The 23,377-nt window shown below is 36.7% G+C and overlaps 1 protein-coding gene across 2 annotated transcripts in view; it reads right to left on the bottom strand.

The window, feature by feature from the left end:
• elp3 (elongator acetyltransferase complex subunit 3) overlaps nucleotides 1-23,377 on the bottom strand; it is a 69,311-nt gene that overhangs the window by 19,624 nt on the left and 26,310 nt on the right. For both annotated transcript variants that reach the window (XM_088938374.1, XM_088938383.1), the window contains exons 8-10: nucleotides 7,850-8,011; nucleotides 7,180-7,306; nucleotides 669-862 (exon numbers count right to left, since the gene is read on the bottom strand). In XM_088938374.1, coding sequence (XP_088794500.1) covers nucleotides 669-862; nucleotides 7,180-7,306; nucleotides 7,850-8,011 — 483 coding nt within the window. The remainder of the gene's footprint in view (nucleotides 1-668; nucleotides 863-7,179; nucleotides 7,307-7,849; nucleotides 8,012-23,377) is intronic.

Genomic DNA, 23,377 nt, shown 5'->3' with positions numbered 1-23,377 from the left:
ATATCCAACTTTTCTGCAGATATTTAGAACTAGCAAATTGCTAAGAATGTTTTCTTTTTTGTGTGTGTGACAAACTTATACACATAAATAAAAACTTTCTATAAAACTTGTGTTTGGAACTTTTTAATCTTGCTGGTACACTCTGGTGCTGATAGGATGCTTTGCTATTGCTGAAAGATTTCAGTAACTCTGTCATGATATCCTGTCATGCCATGAGCACATAAAACACCTTAAAACAGGACCTATTCTAAAATAGATTACTTTTATAATTTATATAGGTATATGCCCCTTAAAACCTTGGAGTCCAGCTCACAGCTCAGTCTTTGTAGTACATTAACTTTTGTTGATACAAAGTAAATTATGAAAACAGGATTTGTCTTTGAACTTTATAAATTCAGAAACTAACACTTCAGCAATTCCAGTATATCCTGCCTTTCAAAACTTTTGAGCTACAAAGTTATTCAAATAGATAAACATATTAAGGCTTTCTAGATTCACAAAATGTTGTTTATTAGTTTTGAAATGTTTTTAGTATTAAAATATTAGTTATAGCATCTAAAATACCTTTTAAATGTTTATTTGAGCAAATAATTAGATTAACTAACCTGAATAAAAGCCAGAAGACTGAGCTCCCACTGGGCACACTTCTAACCAGAATTACAACTGACCTTTGCACCCGGTAAACGCGGGTCCAGGGTGGCACCAGAGCCAGGATGCGGGCTACCAGGTCCACCAGTGTACTGGGTGAGTAGCTCTTGTAGCGGCCGGTCTTCCACAGCTCATACAGTCCTGTGCCACGGATCACCAGTGTCGGATACAGCTTCATCCCATCCGGCCGGAACGCAGGATTCTCAAAGAACTCCTGAAGGAAAAGGAGAAATTAAAAACAAGAAGTTTAATACAAAAAAAACTAAAATACATAACACTTGTAAAATTACACTGAAACACTTCAGAAACACAGCACATATTGACATTAGCTCAAGCAGGTCAACATATTGATATATTAACAACATATTGACATTGTTGATTTGTTGTTACAATGCTAGAACTATTACATCTTCCCGTACGGTAACTCATGCTAGCCATGTTACATTATTTTTTGGGGGGCATTTTGGGATTCACATAGTGCCTTGCTCATGATGCTCTAATGATGCCCTTCAGGATCATACCTCTTATACTGGTCCCTTTCCTTTCCTCCTTCTGATCATCTTTTTTTCTTTGCTTCTCTCTCACAACTCCTAACGTCACTCAGTGTTCTGTCCCTCCATCATCTCATCACATACTCTCAATTTTTTACACATTAAATCTCTCCACAAAATATCTATTACACTGGAGGAATATTCACTGTGACTTAATAGTACCTGCTCTTACTCTCTTGGATGTTTTCACATGGAATACCTTATGCATAAGGCACACTAGTATTCATTCATACTTACTCTGAGGCATCCAGTTTTATCTTTCTCTCACCCTTTAAGTATCAGTCACAAAAAATATCTCTCACAAAATACTCCTTTCCCCCTGTCAATCTGCAGCTGTAGTTGTTATTCACAATTTTCTCCGTAATACCTGATCTCCAGTTCTCACTCTCATTTAGGGTATTAGACAGCACTTCCTTCTTACAGTACTGACTGTTCCAGTATAGCACTGGTCGTAGAAACCAACAGTGCACTTCTTCACACTTAGGCCTGTCAAAACAAGTTACCACACAACCCATTTGTCTAGCACCCGTGACACCCCTCAGTCCAGCTTCGCTATATATAGGGTTAGTCAAAACTTGGTCGACAAGTATAAATGCCAATTATTTCACTAAAGTTTTTTCTCCTCCACAGATGGCGTCACCTGTGGAAAAATCATTTTGTGTTCTCTGTTATCATGAAACAAAATTAAGCATTTCCATGCAGCGGAAGAGAGTTATCAACAGCATTTTGACTAACCATGTACTGTATTTAGCTATCAAGCATCTTACTGAGTCTCACTGGCCAGCTATCCTGTCAAATCTGTCTCTACTAGAACCCTTGTCTGGGCTTAACTCGGTCTTTTGGACAGGGCTGTTTCTCCATACCAAATACCGACACCTCCAACAAAGAAGCAGTCGGCTGGATTTACTTCCCTTTGCTGTGTGTAGGCACAGATAAATTCTCTCTCTTTAGTCTACTCTCTTGTAAGTCTCTGAAAGTTATCACAGACATGGCTCATTTCATAGGTGTCTTATACTCCAACAGCCCAGGGGTGTCTAGTTCTACACTTTTTTCCAATTACTCAGCATTCATCATGGTGCAAAGCTACTCCTGTGTAAGCCTATCAGTGATTTCCCAAGGCTTTAGGACATAGTATCTTTAGCGAAGTGTTCCCTTTGGCATTACAGACACCAATGAGTCTGCAGGTTCATGTGAGTACTTCTTGTTCTCTTGTACCAAAAACAGGTTATTGACCTTCCAGCTAGTGTTTGAGAGGAAAGAGTGCATGGACCCTATCCGCATATAATGGTATGAAAGCTGAAGCAGTAAGGTGGCTGATATATAGACTTTGTGGGAATAAGGTGAAGACGGGTGGGTGATTCTATTTTTGGGGTTAAACACATTTTTAAAGAACAAATAGTATTATTAGCTGTAGATGGAAGACCTTGCAGAACATAAAATATTTGAAAATAACACTAATATGAAGCCCACCCATTTGCAACACAATATTTTTAAAATCTATTCCAAATAAATGATCCCATTAAGTGTCTTATGCACAGGTAACTTATTGTGACAAAACATTTCAGTGAGGGAAAAATAGCTTAGGTTAATGTTTAAAATTCTTACTTCTATAAAGTAAGATTTTTTTCAGTATGCATTGTATGCATAAATAACCCCATTCGCAGTTTTTAATGGAAAACGTTTATCACAGTCACTTCCTTGTGATGTCTTGCAATGATGTAAGTGATAGAAGCTTCTACGTTCACAGATTGTCAAATGAATGAAGTTCACTGTGCCTCACAGAGGAAAGGCAATTTGTAATGTTGATGAACAGTAACACTCAGAGGAAAGTGTGTAAGGTAACAGCAAGAGAAAAACTCAGTAAATATAATAAGCTCTATATTACAATTCTGCAGTTTGACTCATTCCAATTGCAGAATGAGCACAGCTAATAACATCTTTCCCTCTTCTCTCTGGACTTCTTGCCACATTTCTTCATTACCTGCTCCATTACCCTCAGATCCACCCTGCATGAGCTTGACTTAAATCCTCTTTTACTGTGTCAGTCAGAGAACTATTCCAGTTCTGCAAACAAGGTGCCTCCCAAACTAAGTTTTCTATTTTCCAAGTTAAATCTGCATTATTATTATTTCAGATTTTTGCTTCATTTTAACTCTTCACAAAAACTTGTCTTCCTTTTCAAAGTGCTCCTATGGTTTTATGCAGCCTTCATTGCACACTACCACACTAGAGTGAGGGAATAGTTAGCTTTATGCAATACAGCAACTAGAGATATTTACATGGTATTTTCAGTGTAGTGACCTGTAGTGGCACTGCTACAAATGGTAGGATAAAAAGTGCTGAAGACCAATATGAGGTCAAGTGCATTAAAACACAAAGAATAACAAACATATACTTACTTTTAAAGGATATGACCTTTTCTTATATTGGAACAATAACACTGTCTTTACACTACTTATGTCTGAGCATGTAAAAGTCTAATGTGAACAACACCAGTCCTTCAGGGTCAGAATCAAGAAGGTCTCTTTAAATGATCAGCAGCTGAACATCACATTAAACTGGTCCAGTTAAGTCAATGATTAGCTGAATTAGGTCATTAAGTGGAATTAGGTGGCATACGAAATCCCACAGACAATGAGCCTCCAGCCTTCAGGACATGTTTATGAATTGCACACACACACATACTGTCTATTCATTGCTGTGAAAGGAACAATGGAGTGATTTAGCAAATTTCTACTCTTTTCCGTCACATAGAAACAATTCTATGGCTATTTTTCTTCATGCAAAAAAAAAGTTTTTTTTCTGCAATTTTTCACAATTGTCCACTGTACCTTTCGACATTTTCAGTTAAGAAAACAGATAATCCTCTGGCGTACCTGAAGAATTTTCTATGTTGCAATATATTGCAACTTCTGAACGTATCCAAGACGTTTTCTGCAGTGTAAACGCACTGTAACAAAGGCCTGTAACAAATGGACTTTTCTTTAGATCGAATGCATATTTAGAACAGTTACTTTCATGCTCTTTCCAGCACTATCAAGAGTAGGTTATCTTTAGCAATGTGTATAGTATAAACCAAAAAATTCCCATAAAATAAATCTTCAGTAATAGCCAGTCTCTAGTACACACCAGGCTATTGAAAATATAAACACCATGTCCATTTAAAAACTGGGTTATGTTCTTTATCCTATATTCTGAACCCAGCTATAGTTCTAAAAGCCCAAGTCTCATTTTCTTTAATATTGTGATATACTGTATGTGATACTTGCCTTCATTAGTTATTCATTGCCTTTTAAATTCAGATCTTTTTTTTTTTGTTATACCAACCCAGTTATGGAATCCATGGCTGAGTGTTTTTTTAATGTCATGGCTCACAGCTATGAATCCTGCGACATCACACAGGAAAGAATAAGGAATTTCAGGTAGACGCCTTTGACCTGCCACCCTCCTCACCACTTCTGTTTTATAAATGTTATACGTTACATAGTCCCTTACTGGAGGTTCATCTCCGGGTGGAGATATTTGGCTTCTAAGTTTAGCAAACACTAATTCAGCATAGCATGAGGTGGTTAAGATTTCTCACTAAATAATTTCAGGATCAGGATGTGGAAGCTATAACTATGATATGTGATTTATTTTCCATATGTACATTGTCTTAAATTTCCCCCAAAGGTTTGTACAATTACTTTCACAAAACCAGATTAATTGTGCTTTGAGGCATGACATCCTGAAAATGCTCTGCAGCACGAAAGTTAAATGTAACCAGTTACATTAAAAATAAAAAGAATCCAAGGTGTGCAAAAAGATAAATTACTAGATGTTTTTTGGCCAAGAAAATTATGTCCACAGTTTCGCAGCAAAATGATTAAGTTTCAAAGGTAGGGATTTAAAAAGTCTCATACATCCAAAAATATTGCATTTCAGAAATAAATACTGTAAGACAGTTCCTGATGGGAGATGCTATTACTGTACTGTCCCAGACTATGAACGAGGAACTGGAAAAAAATATTCTAAAAAGATCACCAGGATCTCAAAGGCAGTATAGCCTCTGACTGAGCAATAATGACAGTACCATTACTCAACTCAGCTCTAGCACACTGATAATGGAACCAGATCTTAATAGAGTGCACATCCTATAAACCTTCATCCTCAAGAAATATTGGATTGGCAGGGAACAGAAAGAGAGCGACAACAAATAAAAACTACAAAGGCTATGTGAACTTTGAACTTTTTCAAAGTGTGATGTATACGAAAAACAGTTTTGGAAAAAAACCCCACAACCTCAGAATGATAGCCAAAGCAGTTTCACAGATGCTCATCAGTTTTATCACCACCATTTACACAAAAATGAAAATGAGGAGAACAGGCCATCATTGCTTAACATTTTCTGACAAACTCAGTGATTCTATCACAGTGCCAAGCTTAGATTTAAAAGGGGACAACATTTCAACTTCCACAATTCATCATGGGAACCAATTTAATGCACTGACAATTACTTGTGGAAAAAACATTTTTCATACCGGTAATGTTCTAAAACATCTATAGTTCCCCACTATCCTCAAAACTTATCTCCGTTGCTCTTCTGTGGATTTTTTCCAGATTATTCCTAGGCTATTCTTTCTTTTAAGGTGGAGACCATGAAGATATAAGAATGCTAAGAAAGGCTAAAAATAAGGGGAGGCCAATGTGCAGTACATAGTATTCCAGCCATGATCTAATCAGACTACAATACATTTTAGTATATCCTCTCTTCACTTCAGTTTTACACTTACACGTTTGATGCATCCCAATTTCTTTACTGTTCTTGGTTTTGTACGTTTTCCAGATGTTGAGAGCAATGAAATTATTACAGCCCTGGAGCCATGTCCCTGTTCATCACTGACAGAAGCACCATGACGACCCCTTCACCAGCTAATCACAGATGGTCAAATGTGGTTTCCCAGCTAGACCAATTTAAACTGCAACGTTTTTGCTAATCTACAGATGGGTTTTCTTCTACGGTCCTATTGCTTAACTCTTTTAGCCATATCCCAGAGTCATGCTACTTTAAGGATCCAAAACCCAGTGACTCCCTGAGCTTCACAGCATCCTAAGGGAAGTTGTGCTGGTAAACATAACCCAGTCTCAAATCTACAACCTTAACATGGAGACTATAACCCAAACCATGAACCTTAAATCTCACAAGATTACACACCAACAATACACCCAAACATAAATTAAACCACAAACCACAGTTACAACTTTCACCCACAATCATATAACCGTACAGCCAGATCTATAATCCAGCTGTCTTTCTTTTTGGGATTATTGATAACAATGTTTCCCCTCACGCTAAAGTTTGTAAAAGGAAAAAAACAAAACATGCAGTGTCTGACCACATGCTTTCTTCCACGGTTAAATTCAGTTGGCAACTCTTTAACTATACTGTAAAAAAAGGCACGTGTTTGGACCACAGAAATTTTTTAAAAATTGAAAAACTATTAAATCTAACATTTAGGGAGCAATGTTTACTAAATCACTCCACCAGCACAAAGAAAATGGCAGAGAGGAGATGGTCTCAGGCTGTCAAAGTAAATACAATACAGAAGACTATACAGACAACTCACCCCCATATCACAGAACTGAACATTACTGCAGAAGTAAATTGCACACTGCTAGCATTTTGTAGTGTCCATAGCTGTTTTTTAAACCATCTACCAGTCCAGAGCTGACATAATTCTGATTCAAGTCTATTTCATTATTTTCAAAACATAAATATGCATAAATATAAATATAGAAATGCAACATATTCTGTTGGTTCAGATACTCATCTTTGTTTTGTTTGTTTTATGTCTGTCCGTATTTATGTGAAACTAAAGAGTTCCAATTAGTTTCATTACCACACACACACAGAACACAGATCTCTAATACAACTTTTGTGAAAAAGCCATGTAATTACAGTGAGTTGAGCTACTGTATTAAAGACTGCCCTAGCACTCACAATGAACTGCTCCACATCTCTTTCCAGCCCCACATTAGGAAGATCCGGCATCATGTGTGCCACCACTTTGAATCCAGCATCTTTGGCTAGGTGGAAAGACTCACAGACAGCCCTCACTGTGTGACCCCTGCAGACAGACAGATAGATAAGGGGACAGTGAAAGACATTTATTTCCAAGTTTATTCATCTCCCTAGTCAAAACCAAATCTAAAATTCCAATTATGATCTTAAGAACACTTACGAGAATAGGTTTATATTTAACATTACATAAAAAACCTCATTACAACAAGTTTAAATAAATTGATGTCAACATTTCTACTTCAGGGTTTGTTTTCCATTGATCATGTTAAGGTAAAAGTGTCATATTATGTGATGTGTTCAAATGACAGATAAGACAAATCCCCAGAGAAACATTCAAATGTAATCATTTTGGATGAATGCCTGAAAGAGCAAATTCCAACAAAAATGAAGAATTCTGTGATTAGTACACACTATAAATCAGACCAATAAAGTCACTCCAATTGAATGCTTATGTTGTATGAATATAGTTGATTGAAAAAAAGTTTTTGAACTTTATCTGGACTTGAAAGAATTTTAGCACTAAGAAGTTTAGAATGATTTATTATTTGAACCATTTTTTGTGCCAGTTGCCCAGCGTCTGAGCTCTGACCTGTTAGTGTCTCTGGCCACATCTTCATACACACTCTGCACACCAATCTCCAGTCGAGTACAGCCATATGACAGCATGTCACTGAGGTGGCGCTTGAGGCAGTAGTCTGGCCGTGTCTCAATGGTGATGCCCACACACTTAGTCTTACTGCGCTCTGAGTACCTGAGGGGAGACACACTATTATGTTGGGTCTTCTAAACAAAAGAGGTACGAGTTCAAACACAAAAGGAATATCAAAAGAGTTTTTATGCTAGTAAAAAAAAGACATTTTTCATTTTATTTTTTATATCCCTGGAACAGAGAAAGATTCCGAAATAAATCTTTGTTTTACTCAAGAACATTTAAATTTAAACAGAAATACAATTACTTTTTAACTACTCCTATGCGATATTTTTTTACCTATTTGTACATTGATAAAAACATTGAAGAGCTTTAATTCCCGTTGAAGAGCTTTAATTCCTTTTTTAGATATAAAAAGGTTTTATTTCTCTTATTAAAAATCTGAATGTCTGTATCTTAGTGATTTATTTCTGTAGCATTTAAAAAATAGAAGGCATTTATCAAAGTATCAAAATCGTCCTCACAATTTTCCACAACATATAGTTTTCAAATAACTTGTGTAGTTGTTCCAAATTATTTGTAGGTTTAGTCCTCTTAATAGAAGCCACTATATAAATCTAACAAGACAAAAATACCTTGTCTGTACTGTTGTAACCTAGTCAAGTTGCAAAACAAAAGATAGAGAATAATTAATAATAATGTAATACTGGCACCTGAATTTTCAATATATCAATTTTGAAGGCTCAAGGAAGTAATCATCTGCTAAATTAATGACAAACTAGAAACTTCAATCATTCTAATTGAACTGCAATTTGCAACTCAAACACTGAATGGCAAACAAGACTAATTGCCCCCCCCCAAAAAAAATAGCAGAGATAGCAGAAGACTAAATTATGGATTGAGGAAAGAATTCTTGCTCCGTAATCACAGTATTTTCTTTGAGGTGTCATTTATTAACTGTTCTAACTGTTCCATATCCCTTCAAGGAGCAAACTGAATTTACAGGAAATTTTGAAAAGATTTTTCTCGGCCTGAGAGGTCTACCCCCCTCCATCCTTCTACTCTGCTCTTTCAGATCCTCTTCCTATCTGGTCCCCATCACGTCACTAATCCCTAACTCTGGGAGAACCAGATAACCCGCCAGCTTCTGAGTCTATTGCTGGATGAGTCATGCTGTGATCATACACCTCATTCCCACTGGCAACAGAAAAGTAAAGAAGGAAGCTTTCTCCTTGAAATGTTGCTGACCCAGAATGTTCTCTTCTATTTTTGCTTTTCTCATATAATTCACAATATTCTCCAAGGCCTGCTACCCATTGTAATAAGGCGGTCTGTAACAAAAAAGAAGCAACTCTCAACAAGGAAACAAAAGTTTAAAACCTGTTACAAGAAAAACATTTGAAACTCAGATGAATATTTCAGGATAAAGGAAGATGAAGTAAAGTGAGAAAGCAAATGTGATAAATAAACTCTCTTTTAACTCTTCACTTTAGTCCACATATAATAACAACAACATGAATATATGTTTTTTGATTCTGGAGTACAATACCTCCTGTACAGATGCAGCCATTCAAAATGCGTGAGGTATTTCGCGGCATACCCCGGTGGGCGTGTCACAGTATCACGTGGTATGACGCAGTTAACGTGGTGTCACGTGGTTAACTATCCGGCGTCGCCTTGTAAAACCGCCAGGGGGAGCTTAACCTCTCATGTACAGCATTTGAGCCTTTAATTTTGAACTGTGTATTACAGCATGTTAATCATCAGTCATTAAAATGTTGGTATATTTTATGAAAGCAAGATTGCTCAGTTGGACAAAAGTACACAACCTACCTTTATCAGAAATATCAAAGCCTTTACTGAAGATATTACTAATAGTATTAATAATGGATGACTTTGGACAAGCTGTATACTCAAAGTATAATTTCTTTAGCACATTTGTACAAGCACTTGGAATCTGTCCAAGCCATACTTTGTCAGGCATTTTGTTTTACTTCAACGGGCATAAAAACTTCCTTGCTTTTAACAGGGCGTTTCATAATTTCTAGCTACGAAAATGATTTAAAATGCGACACCTATCATTCAACTAGAGCTTAAAATATCACAAGGAAAAATACACACCGGTATTCCATTTCTCCCTAAACATTGTAAGCTTCGAAGTCTTTAACTAACGTGATACCGGAGTCAACAAGCATACTTTTAGAATTTGATTAAAAGGGAATATAATATGGAATCGCGTATCTCAAGAAATTAATAACGGTATGATTATATCCGTGTACTGCGGCAGGGCTGTGTAGGGCTGTTTCGCCTGCTTGTTCATGCGAGCTGTCTTGTAGCCGACTGGTCTAGGTGCGTGACTACCAACTGGCAGGTTGTGTGTTCAAATCCAGCTGGTGCTGGACCTTCCAGTTTTATTTATTTATTTTTTAATCACGTAACATAAACATATTACCGTATGCAAACTGTACTGTATACAATATGTATATGTATATTTAATGTCTTAACTGTGCCCGTTTAAGTATTGAATATTCATATCTAATTTTACCACTGAAGGGAAATCTTAACATAAACATACAGTATATGGCTGGTCTCGGTACTTTAAAGAAAAAAATACACACCAGTATTCCATTTCTCCCTAAACATTGTAAGCTTCGAAGTCTTTAACTAACGTGATACCGGAGTCAACAAGCATACTTTTAGAATTTGATTAAAAGGGAATATAATATGGAATCGCGTATCTCAAGAAATTAATAACGATATAATTATATTCATGTTGCAAAAGAACTGCAACGGACATAAAAACTCCCTTGCTTTTAACAGAGCATTCCATAATTTCTAACTACGAAAATGCCAGGTGAAAGGATTTGTAAACATATTTTGTTAAAGCAAGTCAGTTTTTTCTGCAACACATAAAATACATTTTTCCAAGAAAGTTTAGCCTTTGTCACTAATGAAACCACTAAATAAAGACATAAATATAGAAATCTTAAGATTTGTTTTATTTAATGTTGGTAGCAGGATGAACTGTCAGAGTGTATATTTTGTCGCAAAGTTGCTGCAAGATGTTAACAGTGAAAAAGGTATTTAGAAATGAGTTATTTCAAGATGAAAAAGAAAACATACACGAAACATGGTTTCATTACGACCAGAATCGGTCTTGAGATATTTTTAACTTGATTTACAGTATTTGAGAGGTATGTCTTAACACCGATACTACAGTGCTTAAGTACTGCTCACGTATATGTTTCTAGGTTTATATTATGCATTTCATACGGTCAAATTACTTTTGAGCAACTAATAAGAAGCGCGAAACGGTATGCGTTTTACTTTCGTTTTGTGCTGGGAGCCATGGATTGATTAGAGATATCAAGTACATACAAGTCATTTTTTAAATGTTGTAGTTCGTCTTGAAAAAATGTTACGAGTACATCATCTATCAACAATCACACAGGTTCTGTTTCCATATTGCGGATTTTGGTTAGGTATTATCAAATCCAGTGGCGCTGTTAGTTTACTGAGTCCCATGTCACATGGTCTGTGATTGAAACCGGAAAAACCGGTTTAATTCGTCACAGCCAGCACTCTTCAGGTGTGAGGGTCTTCTGCTCAGAATGAAACGCTAAAATGTTTGTGTATATTCTAATGGTAGTGGGGGCAGGGTGTGTGGGAACAGGTTTGGTTGAAATTGCATTGGAGATCTATGTTCTTCACACCTGAAACATTTTCTCTGAAAGCATTTTCTTCGCAGTTTAACCGATCTTGTTACAGCATGTTACAGTTTACTATTATTAACCATATTAATTTTAAGTGCTTAATGTAAAATCTTGTAAAAATATATTTTCATTGTTCAAATATACATTAAGTCTGACTATCATATAATAAGTTAAATACAAAACTAAAGAAAAAATAGGGTTAAATATAATTCAAAATATTTTGCTAACAATGTTAACTGTTTATGAATAATAAAATGTATTAACTAAGGAGTAGGATGGCACAGTTGTTAGTATGTTTTTTGTTTTGTTTCTTTTTCATAAATACAACAGTAGTACCTGATGTCTCAGTGGCTTTCAAAATTAAATTATTTCTCCCTAAACATTTTAAGCATCGAAGTCTTTAACTAACGCGATACCGGAGTCAACAAGCATACTTTTAGAATTTGATTAAAAGGGAATATAATATGGAATCGCGTATCTCCAGAATTTAAAGACCAGACAATTGCAAACTCGTTTTCAATAAAATTATTTTATTCATTCAGCAGTTTGTGAGAGGGACATCCAGCAGGGAGAGACACACACACCGGTTTTCATTGACAACATTGTTTTTTTTTCAATTCCTCTTGTCTAACAGGAATGTTTTGTTTGTGGACAGACTGTTAGACAAGAGGAAATTTGTCTAACAAATTAAAAAACTCCATCCCGGCCTCTCAGTTCACCACCGCGCAGGACTCTGTTGATGCTGTCCCCGCCGGCTATCTCCCCCCAGGAAGCACAGCAGAATTCACAGATGCCAGTGGGACGAATAATTCTCCCAGATGTCCAACTGCTACCCATCACCCAGGAGATGGAGGGGGGGTTGTACTTGCAGTGCATCGGCATAGACGGGAAAGCAAGAGCCGACCGCTACGCCGCCCTCGTGTTTCGAAATCTTGTGACTTTTGAAATTTACTGGGGGTGGACCACGTCTGTAAATTTCGATGGGTCCAGAGGCAAAAGTGCCTTGCCTTGCAATCTCCGGGAAACCATTAGTACGATGGTGAATCGGAGATTCTCAACCCTTGCTGCGTACGACTGGAAAAGAATTCGTGATCGGATCAACGAAATGCTTCGTAGGAGGAGGCGGTCTTTTCCTCTTGTCTAACAGTCTGTCCACAAACAAAACATTCCTGTTAGACAAGAGGAATTGAAAAAAAAACAATGTTGTCAATGAAAACCGGTGTGTGTGTCTCTCCCTGCTGGATGTCCCTCTCACAAACTGCTGAATGAATAAAATAATTTTATTGAAAACGAGTTTGCGATTGTCTGGTCTTTAAATTCTGGAGATACGCGATTCCATATTATATTCCCTTTTAATCAAATTCTAAAAGTATGCTTGTTGACTCCGGTATCGCGTTAGTTAAAGACTTCGATGCTTAAAATGTTTAGGGAGAAATGGAATACTGGTGTGTATGTTTTCTTTAAAGTACCGAGACCAGCCATATACTGTATGTTTAAGTTCCAAAATTAATATCGTTTATGGGCTTCACACGCGTTGCAGTATGCTCAGGCACTAAGTAAAAGGAGATGCTTCGTATTGCTTGACTAATTTTAAAAACTAAGTTATAAATGCAGGCGCTGCTCTGGTGCGTCGGCTCCTACACGGTGCCTGTCTGCTGTAAGCGTTACAATATACATACCCAACACTGCTTGTACCCATCTGTCATGCAAATAAAACACCTTGAATTGAATTGAATTGAGGGGAGAAGGGGGGGATACTAAAGCCAATACTGGCTCAATGGGCTTTGACGTGCTAATGCGTTGGTTTAACAGTCCGGGTGTGGCAGGCTTCCAATGTCAACTCGACTCGATTGGAAGACAATGAACGTATTTTAGCCCTAAATGAATTAATAGCAAACATGGTTTACATAAAATACATTTTTCCAAGAAAGTTTATAATAATACGATCTATAGTTGAAATCTGAGCCTACTTTAAAAATAAAGGAAAAGCATTTTCAGAGAGCAATCACGCTGTGTTTATGTAGAAAAAGTGATTAGGTTTATGAGCAATCTAATTACCTAATCGCTTAAAACGCTATATAAAATAAAGTTTATTTAGAGATGAATGATCAGTGTGGTAGTTTAAATAATGTGAGTCAGGAAACTAACACAGCGCCACCGGATTTAATAACGCAATAAAAACGCTATAAAATTATGTGACACAGTACAGCACAGTACAATAATACTGACCATGACTTTAGAAGCATAAATTACCTTACACTCAATTTAAACACAAGCTGTCTTTCTGTATGAACCTCTAAGCTGGTTCATACAGAAAATGTAGAAATGCATTAGCCTGATTATGATTAAAAACACATAATTAAACACGCGTTTGCGATTTAAATCAGAACACGATTTAAATCAATATAAATGTTTATATTGTAACGCATACTGTCCAGCCTCCATTTCTCTATAAAAATTTACTGTTGCACACACACACACAATAGAAGCAGGAACCGCTGTCAGAAGGGAAGATACGTTCAAAATATTGCAAATATCGATCATGTTGCGATATTTTGAACTGTTTAGAACTGTTTCTTTTTTCCTTATTTTTTTCTGTTTTTGCTATGGTAATTTAAAGAAACGTAGGGTGGAAATTTTGTGTAAAGAGCAAACCTTGTGTAAACCTTGTAAATAAACCTTGTGTAATAGCAAACAACTGCATCAGTTAGCACTTGTTTAGAAATCATCTGTGTGTGACTGTTATACTGAAAGCAAACTGTTGACTTACAGCAAAAACAAGATGCCTAGTACAAGAATTTCTCAAGTTACATGATCTTAATTTGTGAGATACAAGAATAAAGATTTGAAGTCACCTTAGCACACTTGTGCTAGCATAAGTAAACTTAACAGAGTGTTTGAGGCAATATACTGTACACTGTGCACACCTACAGATGCAGCCATTCAAAATGCGCGGTACAAACCCGCGGTACGGTAAACTACCCACAAGCCACCGCGGGGCACCGGAGGGCACCGCAGTAAGTGATTGGCTGGCCAAAATGACCGACAGGGGCACTCGTGCTGCATTGGTTGGTAGTGAAAAAAATTAATCATTTAATGTCTTTACTGTGCACATTTTAATCCGCTTAGTTTTGAATATTTATATGGAATTTTACCACTAAAGGGAAATTTTAGTAGCTGAGCATAAAAAGAAGAGGAGCATAACGCATCTGAAGGTCATAAACGATATTAATTTAGGAACATAAACATTACTGTATGTACGTAAACTGTACTGTGTATGGCTGGTCTTGGTAGTTTAAAGAAAAAATACACACCAGTCTTCCATTTCTCCCTAAACATTTTAAGCATGAAAGTTTTATGAAACGGTACCCAAATATGCGATTGCTGTATAGAATGAATTTTAATTTGAAAAAATTATTTAACACGAAAATTAAGCTGTTTACATCTTCCGCCTGAGAACAGTCACCCGTTGCTACCCAACACAGAAACACAGCCACTAACTAGCAAAGAGAGGACATTAGCTAGCCAATATGATAAAGAAATAAATGATTATTTTGTTTATTTCTTTTGCACATTTATTTGAACATTTCCATCGATTGTACAAGCACTTGGAAACTGTCCAATCCCTAGTTCATCAGGCATTTTCTTTTACGCTGCGGGCATTCTCCCGGTCTGGCGCCGGTCTGTGTCTTCTAGGATATAATGCCAGCGAACTCTTGTTTTTATGTCCACTATAACAGACAATCTCCTTTGCTTTTAACCGAGCGTTTAATAATTTCCTAAAATGAAAATGATTTACTTTATTTCCCTCATGTGATCAATAAAAGTATCTATCATCTGTTTAAACTATGGGACAGAATTCTGGGGTCTCCCCATACCAGAGATTATGGTAGGGCTTCAGAATGGTGATTGGCTGACACCATCTGACACCCCTCTGATTGGAGAAAAAAGACGTGCTGGTTTGCTATACATACAGTACTGTACCAGGAAGAGGATTTCTTTCTATTCGAAATGTGTATTTTAAAAGTTTAAGAAGTAAAAACCTTACAGCGTACACAGATTTCTAAACTGATCAGGATCGTTATCTTTGTCTTATGCATAATAATGTTCACCGCTCTGTCCAGCAAATTAATAATAAACTTTATTTTATATAGCGTTTTAAACGAATAAGTAATTAGATTGCTCATAAACCTAATCACTTATTCTACATAAACACAGCGTAATTGCTCTCTGAAAATGCTTTTTCTTTTTATTTAGGCTCAGATTTCAACTATAGATCGTATTATTATAAACTTTCTTGGAAAAATGTATTTTATGTAAACCATGTTTGCTATTAATTCATTTAGGGCTAGAATATGTTCATTGTCTTCCAATCGAGTCGAGTTGACATTAGAAGCTTGCCACGCCCGGACTGTTACACCAACGCATTAGCATGTTAAATCGATTTCATTGAGGAGCCTAGCTTTCTTAACTAGTAAGTACTGTACTTCCTTGGTTTTGGAGGGGGGAGGTGTCTTTCGCTGGAAATCTCGCCCCCTTCTACTTTGAAAATACCTGTGAAACCGGTTTAATTCATCACAGCCAGCACTCCCGCAGAGAGGGGGATTGTACTCGTTAATGTCTAAGCCGGAAAACATCTCATTTTGTATTTCTATAAAAAAATCGTTTGCCCAGCTTAACACTATTGTTGTTATTGTTTTTATCCTGTAAAGCGCTTTGAGGAGCACAGCTTTCTCACCACTTAGATTACTTTTTGATACCATCCTTACACAAAGCAGAAACTTCTTGTATTTTCCGATGACATACAAGTGGAAAGATTACAGATTTTAATCGTCTTTTTTCTGAACCAGGGAAAATCTGATCATGTTTCTCTATAACAATAATAAAAAACTTTATTTTACATATCACCTTTAAAAGTGGCATCTCAAAGCAATACAGTAGATGTAAACCACAGATTACAAAGTAAATACCCAGAAAAACACAAACCCGTTTTTAATAAAATGCTTTTATTCATTCAGCAGAGAGAGAGCGTAAAACCTGGGCGTAACAGCTGTTCCTTTTTCTGATCACTCACTCTCTGGATAAACGTCTCGCCTGTCCTGTTCTTTGTTTTCCTAATTTGCTGATTATGCCTTCTGCGATCCACTCCTGCCCTCACACCTAAAGAAGACTATTTTAAATTTCTTTGCACGGTCCATTGTGCAATTAACCCTTGTATGTGCTGCCCTTAAGGTGATATCACATAAAGGTGATATGTAAAATAATGTTTTTTATTATTGTTATAGAGAAACATGATCATATTTTCCCCGGTTCAGAAAAAAAGATCTAAAGTATACTAGTTTGTCACTAGTATACTTTTAATACAGTCTTTGCTGTGCTCTTGAGATCCTTGTGATATTTCGAGCTCTGGTTGAATGATAAGTGTCGCAGTTTAAATCTCTCTCTCTCTCTCAATTCAATTCAAAGTGCTTTATTAGCATGACAGATGGGTACAATCAGTGTTGGGTATTTACTTTGCTTTGAGATGCCACTTTTAAAGGTGATATATAAAATCAAGGCTTTAACTTGCTTTAACTCCGCAAGTCTTGAGTTCTTGTGTCTGTCCTATCCGAACCCAAAAGTATCACAATATGTATCTTTATAGCAGGTGGTGTACAGCTTTTTAGTATAGATTACACTTTTCTAAAATGTATTTAAAAAATAAAAACGATTACAATCTAATCTTTCCACGTTTGATCCCAAGATCCCAAGAAAAATAAATCTAAACGGGGAGAAAGCTATGCTGAAAGTTTATTGAGATACTTAGAAGACAAAGATATCAACTTATGTTGCATTTGTCTGATTGTGAATCAAAAAACACATATACAGATGCAGCCATTCAAAATGCGCGGGCGATACTGCATTATTTTCCGGTGCGCTGTACGCAGTCTACCACGAGTTACCGGTAAATACCGCTAGTTACCGTAAATTCTCCTATAATACCGCAAGCAAAATAATAGTATCCGGAATTTCCGCAAGGTGGAGCTAATAAAGCTCAACCTCTCATTTTTGAGCTGTCGCCATCAAAGTCTTTAACGAAGATATTACTAATAGTATTAATAATGAATGACCTTGGACAAGCTGTAAGTGTAAACTCAAAGTATTGCCCTGGTCCACATTCTTTTTTTCATTGACCGTCTTTGTAAAAGTAACACCACAGCATTTCGCAATCACGCATTTGTTTCCAATCATGCAAAGTACAGTAATTTTTGAGAATCGATTCACCATGCCTTTCACATGCTCATAAAAGAGATTGATTTAGGAGCATAAACATATTACCGTATGCAAACTGTACTGTATACAGTATGTATATGTATATTTAATGTCTTAACTGTGCCCGTTTAAGTATTGAATATTTATATGGAATTTTACCACTGAAGGGAAATCTTAGTGCCTGAGCATAAAAAGAATAGGAGCATACTGCAACGCGTGTGAAGCCCATAAACGATATTAATTTTGGAACTTAAACATACAGTATATGGCTGGTCTCAGTACTTTAAAGAAAACATACACACCAGTATTCCATTTCTCCCAAAACATTTTAAGCATCGAAGTCTTTAACTAACGTGATACCGGAGTCAACAAGCATACTTTTAGAATTTGATTAAAAGGGAATATAATATGGAATCGCGTATCTAAAGAAATTAATAACGATATAATTATATTCATGTTCCGCAACACAAGAATAGTACACGCTGTACATTGTCTGTTGATAATGTTTCTGTAGTGCTTTTTCAGCACTCTGCATGTGACCTTGCTGGTGGCGCTGTGGGTTAGGTTCCTGACTCCCACCTCACACGGTCTGTGATCGAATCCCACTGGAACAATGAATTTTTTTAAATAAATATTTCTTTAAAAAATGAAACGTTTCCTGAGTCAGAGATTAATTAAAACCTCACTCGCACCAAACAAATTTATATTTCTAAATATCACAACATGATCGAATTTATGTCATTTTAATAACAATGAATAGTCACCTAGGCGTTACAATATAAACATTTATATTGATTTAAATCGCGTTTAAATCGCCTTTATTTAAAACCCATAAATAAAGCTGATACTGTTTAGACTTTTAATTATTTAAAACTGTATTACAGCAGCACAATGCACAATGCAACGTAAATGGCTATCTTTGTCTTCTGTGTAATAATGTTCACCTCTCTGTCCAGCAAATTAACAATAGTAATAATGATGAACTTTATTGTATATGGCGCCTTTAAAGGTGGCTCCTCAAAGCGCTTTACAGGTTAAAAACAATAACAACAATACTGTTAGGCTGGGCAAACGATTTTTTTTTAAAGAAATACAAAATGAGATATAATGATGTGTTCCGGCTTAGACATTAACGAAGAGCATAACACGTGGGCGGCGTAGAGGTCGGCTCTGGTTTTCCCATCTACTGTATACACTGCATGTACAACCCCCCTCTGTGCGGGAGTGCTGGCTGTGACGAATTAAACCGGTTTCACAGGTATTTTCAAAGTAGGAAGTACAGTACTTACTAGTTAAGAAAGCTAGGCTCCTCAATGAAATCGCTTTAACATGCTAATGCGCTGGTATAAAAGTCCGGGCGTGGCAAGCTTCTAATGTCAACCCGACTACGGCGAAAGGAACCCTTCTTTCATTGGAAGACAATGAACATATTTTAGCCCTGAATGAATTAATAGCAAACATGGTTTACATAAAAGACATTTTTCCAAGAAAGTTTAGCCTTTGTCACTAATGAAACCACTAAATAAAGACATAAATATAGAAATCTTAAGATTTTTAAAATACATGACTTTGCTAAAATTTATTTGAAAATAAAAACGATTACAAACGCCAGGGGAGAGAGAGAACAGGGGAGGGATGTTGGTTTTGCATAAGGGGTGGGGCTATGGAAATGAGGTCTGTTTGGAAATGTGGAGTTACATGTTCTGGCTGTTTGTGAATTATCGTTGTTGAGTATGGAATGTTGAGGTATTGATTTTGTGCAATGCTTTATGTTGAAAATTGAGGTGGATTTTGTTTATGATAAAGAGGATAAACTGGGATGGGAGGAGGGTTTATTATGATAATTGGAGGAATTTGCGAGAGTATAATGGTTTGATATATTTGATTTTGTATTGTGGTTGTTATCTATGTTTTTGGTTCGTATTATGTTTATATGGTTGTTTTTGTTGGTTGGTTGTTATTATGGTTATTAATAATACGATCTATAGTTGAAATCTGAGCCTAAATAAAAAGAAAAAGCATTTTCAGAGAGCAATTACGCTGTGTTTATGTAGAATAAGTGATTAGGTTTATGAGCAATCTAATTACTTATTCGTTTAAAACGCTATATAAAATAAAGTTTATTATTAATTTGCTGGACAGAGCGGTGAACATTATTATGCATAAGACAAAGATAACAATCCTGATCAGTTTAGAAATCTGTGTACGCTGTAAGGTTTTTACTTCTTAAACTTTTAAAATACACGTTTCGAATAGAAAGAAATCCTCTTCCTGGTACAGTACTGTATGTATAGCAAACCAGCATGTCTTTTTTCTCCAATCAGAGGGGTGTCAGATGGTGTCAGCCAATCACCATTCTGAAGCCCTACCATAATCTCTGGTATGGGGAGACCCCAGAATTCTGTCCCATAGTTTAAACAGATGACAGATACTTTTATTGATCCCGTGAGGGAAATAAAGTAAATCATTTTCATTTTAGGAAATTATTAAACACTCGGTTAAAAGCAAAGGAGATTGTCTGTTATAGTGGACATAAAAACAAGAGTTCGCTGGCATTATATCCTAGAAGACACAGACCGGCGCCAGACGGGGAGAATGCCTGCAGCGTAAAAGAAAATGCCTGATGAACTAGGGATTGGACAGTTTCCAAGTGCTTGTACAATCAATGGAAATGTTCAAATAAATGTGCAAAAGAAATAAACAAAATAATCATTTATTTCTTTATCATATTGGCTAGCTAATGTCCTCTCTTTGCTCGTTAGTGGCTGTGTTTCTGCGTTGGGTAGCAACGGGTGACTGTTCTCAGGCGGAAGATGTAAACAGCTTAATTTTCGTGTTAAATAATTTTTTCAAATTAAAATTCATTCTATACAGCAATCGCATATTTGGGTACCGTTTCATAAAACTTTCATGCTTAAAATGTTTAGGGAGAAATGGAAGACTGGTTTGTATTTTTTCTTTAAACTATCAAGACCAGCCATACACAGTACAGTTTATGTACATACAGTAATGTTTATGTTCCTAAATTAATATCGTTTATGACCTTCAGATGCCTTATGCTCCTCTTCTTTTTATGCTCAGCTACTAAAATTTCCCTTTAGTGGTAAAATTCCATATAAATATTCAAAACTAAGCGGATTAAAATGTGCACAGTAAAGACATTAAATGATTAAATCTTTTCACTACCAACCAATGCAGCACGAGTGCCCCTGTCGGTCATTTTGGCCAGCCAATCACTTACCGCGGTGCCCCCCAGTGCCCTGCGGTGGCTTGTGGGTAGGTTACCGTACCGCGGGTTTTTACGAGTGAAGTTTTATTTCATCTCTGAGCCATACTGATTCTTATGGAAGCCAGTTTCCGCCAGGGAGTAAAAAAAAAACACACTATGGTATTCTCTTCGATGCAGTGCAGTTAAAAACATATCTCTGATGCTGTTCCTAAATGAATATTGTTTATGCCCATCAGACGCTTTATGCTCCTTTTCTTTTTTCCAGTGGATTGAACAGGGAGAGGCATTTCATTATGTACTTTTCACTGATGAAACAACAGTGGCTCTGGAACAGTTTTCAACCATGTCGTTTTATAAAAAGGGGAGATATGTATGTGTTACTGAAGCTAAAAGTTTAGCCTTTGTCACTAATGTAACCACTAAATAAAGACATATAGAAATCCCTACGTTACAGACTGTATATGGCTGGTATTGGTAGTTCAAAGAAAAAATACACACCAGTGTTCCACTTTCTCCCTAAACATTTTAAGCATCAGAGTTTTACATGTGGTTATTTTGGAAACGTTTGTACGTGCTCCTTCTGACCATGTTACTGTTTACTGTTACTGACCATATTAAGTTTAAGTGCCTGTGGACACTTTTCCTGTCCGTGGGGGGTGGACTGTCTTTCATTAGAAGGTTAGTCTGTTCTACTCTGAGAATGTTGAGGGGGTGGAAAGTAATTCCGTGTCGCATTAACTAACCTCTTCAGTTTATTCCGCCAGACAGTACATGAATATAATTATATCATTATTAATTTGTTTAGATAAGCAATTCCATATTATATTCCCTGTTAATCAAATTCTAAAAGTATGCATTTGTTAGATAACAAGCGAATTCACAGAAAAGGTTAAAAGTATCACTTTTCACAAAGTATATAATACTAATATAAGTCTAAATCCTAATATAAGTCTAAACAGTATCAGCTTTATTTACGGGTTGCAATTTAAAAAAAGTCAAAAACCACACTCAAAATGCAATTTAGAGCTTTCTGGCAAGAGGAGACACCCAAATTAATAATGTAACATGCCACTGTTTGTGCATGAACAAGGTTATACTTGTTCCCCGGCGGAACACATTCCATAAGAATCAGCGCTTTTATATATCGCCTTTAAAGGTGGCTTCTCAAAACGCTTTACAGGATAAAAACAACAATAACAGCAACAACAACAATATTGTATTTCATTGCACTTTGACAGAGTGCTCTTAGAGTTTGATTAATAGGGAATATAATATAAAAATATAGTACTAAAAATAAGATACACTCTACAGACATTCACAACAGCGACTGTCAGAAGATAGGACACAGCGGCTCAGACACCCGCTGAATGGAAAGGGGCACTTTAATGTTCTGTATGGCTAATACTAAAGCCAATACTTTAATATTCTTTTCTGTATGTTTAACAATAGTGGGTACTGGCCTAATTCGGCCCTGCTCCCGTTGTTAGGTGTTAATGTGTTGTTGTTAAGTGTGAATTTGTACCTGTTTCCCTCAGGTCTGGCTTTTTTTCTGGAAAACCATAACTCTGGTCTTGTCCAGATTGACTGTAAGCGCCCAGGTCTGACAGTGCTGCTCCAGCAGTGCCAGGTTCTGCCGCAGCCTCTGTTCTGTGGGCGACAGCAGGACCAGGTCGTCTGCAAAGAGCAGAAACTCGATTTCTGTAATTAATGCAGATCAGTAAATCAAGGGACAAAACAATTATTGCGCCCGGCTCCTCAATGGGGTTTGACGTGCTAATGCGTTGGTTTAACAGTCCGGGTGTGGCAAGCCTCTAATGTCTCCCGACTTCGGCAAAAGGAACCTGCCTTTCATTGGACAGGAAAGCAAGAGCCGACCGCTACGCCGCCCCCATGTTTCGAAATCTTGTGACTTTTGAAATTTACTGGGGGTGGACCACGTCTGTAAATTTCGATGGGTCCAGAGGCAAAAGTGCCTTGCCTTGCAATCTCCGGGAAACCATTAGTAGCATGGTGAATCGGAGATTCTCAACCCTTACTTCGTGCGACTGGAAAAGAATTCGTGATCGGATCAACGAAATGCTTCGTAGAAGGAGGCGCTCTTTTCCTCTAGTCTAACAGTCTGTCCACAAACAAAACATTCCTGTTAGACAAGAGGAATGTAAAAAAACAATTACTTTTTGTCAATGAAAACCGGTGTGTGTGTCTCTCTCTGCTGGATGTCCCTCTCACTCTCTGCTGAATGAATAAAAGCATTTTATTAAAAACGCGTTTGCG

The sequence above is a fragment of the Atractosteus spatula genome, chromosome 2 (genome assembly GCF_055471065.1).
Source record: "Atractosteus spatula isolate fAtrSpa1 chromosome 2, fAtrSpa1.hap1, whole genome shotgun sequence".
In the NCBI taxonomy this organism is placed as follows: domain Eukaryota; kingdom Metazoa; phylum Chordata; class Actinopteri; order Semionotiformes; family Lepisosteidae; genus Atractosteus; species Atractosteus spatula.
This window is presented reverse-complemented; position numbering and strand designations above follow the sequence as displayed.